Raw genomic sequence first — 8,294 nt, 5'->3', positions numbered from 1 at the left:
AGTGAAAGAAACAGAAGTATGATGCTTTTGAGTAAATAATCATAAATGTAGCCATCTTGTACTGAATCATCTGTGTAAACCACTTCCAGGATTAAAAATGGTGGACAAAACTGTTAATTATTCTACGTAATGACTATCTCTCTAGCTTTAATATTAAATTAACATACAGTTAAGAAATAGCTGTGAAAGCCATAGTTTGGATCAGCTTTATTTCCATACTACTACACAAAAGAGCTGAATAAATGTAATATTTTATTGATCACAAACATACTTTTTAGCAATTAAAATGTACGATGACTCACATGAACAAAGTGAAAAGAAAGCAAAACCAAAAATTATTTCACATTTTTTTTTCATTTCATTCTTAGTCTAAGCAATAAATACAATGCTAGAGCATCTATTAATCTTATTTACATAGTACGTTACTTGAAAGTTGCCTTTTTTCCAGCCTGAATGTTTCATGACATGAAAAGGAGTACATGTTGCAGTACTTCTACTGCCAAATAGACCACCAATATTAAAAAATAGATAGCAAAAAAAGTTAACATTAAAAAAAAAAAAAAAAAAAAAAAAAAAAACTGAGGGCCCTGCAATGGAGCATGCATCCTTGCTATATCTATCATCTGTGCCATTTTATTAATTGAAGACAGTAGCATCAAAAAGAGACATTCCCTCTCATAGAAAACTAACATTCTTGTATTACAGAAACTAAATATAAGACAGACTCCTAAACAARGCAAATGTTTCTCTAGCCCCCTTCAGACTGATACAAAAAATCCTCATCAGATAACAAACAACCACTAAAACACAAGCAACAGATAGATAAATGTTTGTATGTTCAAAAATCTCTCTCAGCCCCACCAAAACAGAACTTACTTTCTTCCATCCTAGAGAACATAGATAATGACTAAAATATTCTGTAAAGTAGAAAATAAGCCATGAGAAATATGAACATAAGGATTTGATCCTAATTTATAGTGATAAAAGATTTTATGGAGCAGAYCCTGCTCTTGGCTGTGTATGAAGTGAAAAAGATGAGGTAGGAAGAGAAAATAGGGAATTTATATTTTCCAGTACAAAATAGGAAACAGGTTAAACTCATGAGGGATTGGGGAACTGTAGTGCTCCTCTGTCATTTAACCCTCCAAGCCACAAACATTTTCCAGCATATCCAGCTGTACATGTGTTTCTTTTTCTGAGTGAAGACAAGTGTTCCTAGAAGCATGCTCTGATTGATCGTCCACCTATAAGTAAGTAGCAGGATGATTTCTATGTAAAAAGATCCTGTCTTTCCACCCTCCTAATTTCCCCTTAAAAGTGTCTCTTGACAGGGAGCTGTCAACACCTAGTACTTTGCATTAAATGATACAAATTTGGTTGTAGTCTATTAAATTTGAACTGCATAGCTGAGAAGAAAACTAAATTCACAGAATTTAATATTGTTAAACTCTTCACTATCACTTATGTATTAGTTAGTTATAACAACCTACCAGGTACCACTGAAATAACTGTCTGAGCATATGCCATAGAGGGCTTAACAGCACTTCTATAAATGGACAGATATCTGCCTGGGCTTTGATTTGCAGCTGGTACCTATCTCCCATTGATTCTGAAAATGGAGCTCAATAAAGTCATACATCTGAAAACAACACAGGATAAAGGCCACGGATTGAGGAGCCCAGTAGTCAGGAATTTTAAAATTACTGAGTTTCACTGACATCAAGAGAGCACTGCTGATTTATACCAGTTGATGATCTGGTCCCCAAAGTGTAAAGCTATACTAGAGCGGGGATTTTCTGCACCACTAATATTTTCTGAACATTGCACAAATTTTAAGTAACACTATGTAGATCAGAAAGCACACTTGTAAATAATGTCTAACTATGTTATAACAGATACCATGGCTGTATTCTTAMAATATAAAAGATGATTGTGATATTTGATTGCCAGATTTCAACACTACTGCAAGTGCAGCATCTGACTGTCATATAATTTGCGTCAGTCAACCTGACCGCCTTGCAGAAGAACAGAAATCTTGATTTGTGCATCCTGGCTGATATTCTATATTATGAAACTAAATCATTAATAAAACATAAAACTATTTTCTAAATTCAAATGTGAGACACACAAACTATAAAAAACTATGTGAAGGTGCAATTGGCATGAATATAGTACATCCTCTTAATGTTTTACATCTAAATAAAAAGCATTTACAGCCTTGTGAAGTCACAAACCAATAAACAAACACTGCAACAGCAAATTAATTAGATGCTAATGAAGCTTACGGAAAGGCTATGACAAAAAAATGTTTAAGTGTTAAAATCAAGTTCTTCATATCCAGAATTAATTATTGAAAACCAAAATGGTCTCAAAAAGAACTTTTTTTTTTATTGGCATAAGTGCACTCAATATACATTAGCATTATAATAGTCTATCAAATCAACTGTGACATCCTTTCCTCTACTTTATCTTTTTTCATTTGAAGTAGACTTATCTGTGAAATAAACCAATTTCTACTTCCGTGCTTTTTAGTAAGACTTAAATTCCTTTCATATCATGATCACCTCATTTCACTTAAAAAACTTCTACTATTTCTTTAAAGTAAAAGATTTACAATGTCACCCCCCCACACACCCTCATAATTAATTACTATATTTAAGGAAATATTTTCTCAAGACCTTCTTGACAACCTCATCATTTTCAGGGACCTTTATTTGCCAGTAGAACCAATGAAACAATTTAAAAAGTACTGTCCTAAGCTAAGTAACTGAGATGATTGATTGTTTCTGAATCAATCCCAAATCTTCTGAACTTTTGTAAGTAACCTTTATAATGATTTTTGCAAGTAATTAATAATGAAAAATTACTTATATTAATGTGATTAATTGATTAATCTGAATCTAATACACTGGCTTTAAAGGCAGCACATTATTTGCACTACATTCAGTCTTGTAAGCTTTCCTCAGACAATGAAAGCTACCAAATTAATCAAAATTTTGCCCAAAATGAAGGAACAAGTTATCAGGCATATGGCCAGACCAACACTTAAAACTAACCACCCATAAACAACAATAACAAAATCTTTCTTTATGCGATCTGTTCCCAGTTTGGTATTTGCTTAAGCACACAATAAGGTTCCATCAGCCTTAGTCATGGATTACCGTCTGGATGGACTTACGGTTAGTCTGCTTAGCACTTCTCTTTCTGGCAGTAAGGGCTCATAGATCTTGTCTGCATTAAAGTCAATAAGAAGCTTCCATAAACGTGAATAGGAGATGGAGACAGTCCTGTGTATGTGAAAACAGTTCAAATAAAAAAACTCAAAGCTTGCTGTATTTGGTTGCAGAACAGAAGTAGGTAGAGCCTCAGACTTGCACTGGCATCTATATGCTTAATTTAAAAGAGTGGCAAAACCAGACTGACTCAGAATTGATAATTCTGAGTCTGTTTACCTGTCTTTTTCATGACAGTCAGCTGGCGCATACAAAATTAACCTGGACAAGCTATTGCAATTATTGCACCAACCACTTTTTCTGTTCTGCTTTAGGTCAAACTAAGACAATGCAGTGTGATAAATATGGTAYTTACACTAAGTTTCTGTAGGCAAATGAAGTGGCTTCAATACAACACAGTCTTTATACAAACTTCCAAGAAAATAAGAAATCCTTCATTGATTCCCTTTGTACAAAGAAATTGCCAACTTTGTCTACACAGTAGAAACTGAAGAGGCAAAGTTTGTATTCTAATATATGTGCATACATACATATATATGCACACACACACACACACACACACACATATATATATGCACAGGTGTCCATACTATATAGATACAGAAACACAAAACATACGTGTATATGCATATGTGTATATATATATATATAAGAAAAATGCGTTGTTTCAGTTTGCATCATTCAGGAGGAAAACGTATCCCGAGTTAGGCAAAGTCTTCTGGCCATGAAGTCATTTAATCAGACTTCAAATTCACGAGCTATGAGGGTGAGCACTGGCATACGCAGAGTCTCTGGCAGTCAACCATAGAGCTTTTCAGTTTTTAAAGCAACACTGTCCATGTCATGGTAGCCTTTCCCATTTAAATGTTCGCTGGTGCAGTCGTGATTGTAGCTATAGCCCTGAACATCACTGATCGATGATACWGTGTAGGAAGCTGTGCGCATAGCGTCTGAATGGCTGAAGCTGTGTTCAAATTGGATTTTGTACTGATTCCAGTGTCTTCTCAAAACAGCTTGGACCTATGCCAGAAAACAAAGGAAAAGATATGTCCATAAAATACTTGGGAAGATATCTTTGATATATCTTGAATGCCATAATAAATGTTTCTCAGAAAATTAGGTGGTAAGGGCTCAATAAGCTTTTTACATCAKGGTCCCTACATGTGATATGTCACGTGAGACTTCTTTCTGAAAGAATTACAGTTCACATAGGCATTATTCCTTGGCAAATTCGGTGAGATACAATTACATTTTACATTGCTAGTATATTAGGTGCTCAGGAAAAGCACGCATACTAGATGATGTCTTGTAGCAGCAACACAAATTTCTGCTTTCTCCCCCGTGGACTGAAGTCTGCTGTGGACAGATCAGAATTACAGATGAAAGTGGTCATTTCTTTTTATGCTTATAGTTAAAAGGTCACATCTTCAGCAGCTGTAAATTCCTATACTTTCAGCAATACTTGGCAGCAAGGTTCTCTTTCTTTTTCTAAAAAACTACTTTACTTGACAGTTAAATTTGGATTTAGGAATTTTAAAATTATRTATTTTTAGCTTACCATCTCCTTAGTTGCTGAACCATAACCAGGAAAAGTATAACAAAAACATTAAAAACCCTTACCTCTCCATTAAAGAAGCAGAAAATTGTAGCCACTAGTAGACCCTGCAAAATAAAAAGWTTTTACTTGATTTCAGATACATACAGATTTCTTCAGGTATGAGATAATCAGAGGTTCCTGATAAAATTCAGATATAGACAGCAAAAGGAAAAGCGTATTACAAATCTAAACCTGGTGAATTATTTCTAAAGATGTATTAGTAAAAACAGTTGGGTCAGCTATCTACCATGATACATTTTTTGCTTTTAAGAAAACAAAATTCAGTTGAATGAGAAAGTTAAATGTATTTATAAGCAGGAGTATTGTATAAAAGTCTTCCATTTTAAAACTAACATCACATGATCATTTTTCCTTTATTTGCTGTACATGCCCACTGTTACTCAGCTCAAGGGAACAAAAGCTGTTTAATGCTTCCTACCTGGTAATGCATAAGGATGTGCATCACGTAGTCATATACTTCCTCAGCAATCCGGCCTTCTGGTCGCCATGGGAACAGCACAAATTCAATGCCAAGTAGCGGAACTAGAATAAGAGTAGCTCTTACTGCTTTCATGTATAGGTTGGATTCTGCCTTGTGTGTATCCTTCAGCTTTGTTATGAGAACACGAACAATATTTAATAGGAAGAAAAGATTCACCTGTCAGAAAATAAAATGGCACTGAAGATATTCTGAAAAAAACCACACACTGTTTTGTGATACTAAAAAAGACAACTCAGGAAAACTCGTAGTACATGGATGTCTCTGATCATACAGCAAACAGAAGTTAAATCTCACTGAAAAGAGTCTCTTAAAATACTCTTAACCTCCTTAAGAGACTGGGCTCTGACATTTATGTTCAATCCTCTAATTTATTAATCAAATAGCCATGCAGATAATGTTGTAGAAATTTGATTATGAAAATAATATATATATATACATATCAGCACTGCTGTTATTTCATAAACAAAATCCTGCAGTTCTCTTATAATGCCTTGTATCCAAAGTCTTTATTTTTTAATCAAAGAAAAGCATTCTTACCATTTCATAAAAAAAAAAAAAAGGAAAAAAAAATGCTGCGCTGTTTTACAGAGAAGGGATTAAGACACAGACATGAGCTAACACAGTCTAAGAACTTGGCCTGAGCTCCACAGAAGTCAGTGGACCATGTCAGTGCTTAAACAATTTTATTTCGGTGGACATAGAGTTTTATCCCAAATTGCCCTGTGCTATACCTGAGGAATAGCAACCTATTCAGGTTGGTCTGTGTCTAAATATGGTTCTTAAAAAAGCTCCTGGCTTTTTCTTTTTCAAGAATGGAATTTGATACAATCTTCTTCTCCAAGTTTCTATTCTGAAGTATTAAAAATAAGRAAGAAACTCAGTTTTTAAATGAAGTGAGCAGAATGTTCATTGCTCTTTAATTCCATAGTTATTAAACCTTTTCTTGCTAATAGTGGAGTATATCTGTTCACTCAGTTTCACCTAAAAAGAACAAACTGAAGTCAAAACAATGCTCTTTCAACATTCATTGCTGTAATTAACCACAAAACTTTATATATTATATATACACATATATATGTATATATACATACACAAACCTATATACTTATATATAGACACACCCATGTATGTGTATATATACATACACACACAGAGCAGCCTAAGGATATGAGTAACTAGAATAACAAAAAAGTTAGGGACAATTAAAATGTATTTTCATCTATTATAGTATAATGGCAGCCCCTTACAGAAAGCAGAGCTAGAGGAGACCTCAGAGGAGAACTCAGCTAATCCCATCATCTTCTAAAWAGGACACAGAGGCAAAATGCTGCTGCTCAGGATACCAACTATGGAAGGGAGAAACCTACATTTTGGTTCTCTTACTCCAAATAATTGACTATCCTTTTTGATAATTATATAGACATTAAAGAGAAAAAAAAATCTAGTTAGTGAAAGAAGCCAGTAGAAGGAAGGGTTCTCCATTCTGAAATGACTGGGGATCCCTGGTCTAGGAGCCAGCCTCCGTGTCACTGTAAAAAAAAGTGCAAATGAGTAGCTGTTTCCAAGCATGCGTGTCACTGTGCCCTGCACACCCCAGGCAGAATTCCTTTCATGCTGAACAGCTGTGTATTGTTAAAACACAACACAGCATCTGACAGATATGTTAATGCTATTTAACTTATATGCTATTTAAATCAATTTAACAGGAAATCATTCTACATAGGAAATTAATGCAAGGAACTACTACTAGAAGCTACCAGCTACCTTAGCTTAGTTTTGCTTAAACAATTGAGGTCTTCTGATTTTCTCTCAGGGGATTTATTTAGATTTTATGCAGCCCAGGTTCCTCATCCAACTTCCTATAATACACATAGGCAGTAAGTCCTTCCTCCATAGCTAAATTTAATCCTTCTCACTTAAATCTGTTAGTTCAACATCAACATCTCTCAAACACAGAGCAATCAGTCCACTGGCATTTTAGCAGCATGACCAATTTCTATAACATAGTCCTCAAACGCTATTTAAAGACAAAAGTTGTAGCAGCTAGGAATAAATTACCACCTAGCAATTTTTTTTCATTTAAAAATGCCTTAATGCACAAAATCATTCTAGCTGTTCCAGCTACCCATCAAAACAAAAAATACCTACAAAAATAAACTTGCRGAGAGTTTTCARATAGATACTAGAACAAGCAGAAAGGATAAATGAGGGAAAGTAGAGTCTCAGTAGAAACATGCAGCACCAATTTTTGGTCAGCATCTCTTCTGTTATGAATACACTGCAATCAGGATGGACTGAATTCTTAAGGCAGTGTTGAAAACTTGTCTTGATTTTAGTAAGTTACTTAGAACACTTGCATATTTAAACAACAGTTGGCCAGTGGAACTACTTGCATATATATTATCATCAAATTGACTGTGATGGYTTGTAAAGCTCCAGAGGGATCCTGCTGTGCTAGCTGCAGTATAAACACATAGTAAGATATAGACAGTTCCACAGTGATCTGAAAATTGAAACACAAAAGTCAATAAAAGAAAGGCAGAGAAAGCAATCTTAGATTAAAAAAAGAGTGAAAAAAAATGTTGAGGCCAATACTGGGAACTCAGAGTTTAGGTTCTGCATTCAGAGTTGTTGTGAATATAACTGAGCTTAAAACTCAACAGGTCCTGCAGTTTTTCACTACAAAATTCCTCGGGTCCCTGAAATTTCTGGTTCTCTCCATGTGCAGTTTGTGCTAAGCAGTATGATCATCATTACTGACATGTAGATTTAAATTCTGTTAAATTCTTTCTTGGGCTGGTTTAAACAAACTATTCTCAGATAAAGATACCYAGATATTCTCAGACTCTAGGTAGTAGTTATTGCCTGTTTTTAATATAGCCATACAGCTTCAGATCTGAGCCCGCTTGAGGGGGTCTTGCTTGGGCAGAACACCTGGGTACATCCCTGAGGACATGGTCTA

The 8,294-nt window shown here is 34.8% G+C and overlaps 1 protein-coding gene across 4 annotated transcripts in view; it reads right to left on the bottom strand.

Annotated features, from left to right (window-relative positions):
* Positions 1–213: 213 nt before the first annotated feature.
* CALCRL (calcitonin receptor like receptor) overlaps positions 214–8,294 on the bottom strand; it is a 65,310-nt gene continuing 57,229 nt past the window's right edge. For all 4 annotated transcript variants that reach the window (XM_085321827.1, XM_085321831.1, XM_085321818.1 and 1 more), the window contains 3 exons: positions 5,270–5,488; positions 4,854–4,895; positions 214–4,253 (listed from right to left, as the gene is read on the bottom strand). In XM_085321827.1, coding sequence (XP_085177953.1) covers positions 4,032–4,253; positions 4,854–4,895; positions 5,270–5,488 — 483 coding nt within the window. In that variant the 3' untranslated portion in view covers positions 214–4,031. The remainder of the gene's footprint in view (positions 4,254–4,853; positions 4,896–5,269; positions 5,489–8,294) is intronic.

Source organism: Rhea americana, unplaced genomic scaffold, assembly GCF_003343005.1.
Source record: "Rhea americana isolate MKP2758 unplaced genomic scaffold, rheAme1 scaffold_12, whole genome shotgun sequence".
NCBI lineage: Eukaryota > Metazoa > Chordata > Aves > Rheiformes > Rheidae > Rhea > Rhea americana.
This window is presented reverse-complemented; position numbering and strand designations above follow the sequence as displayed.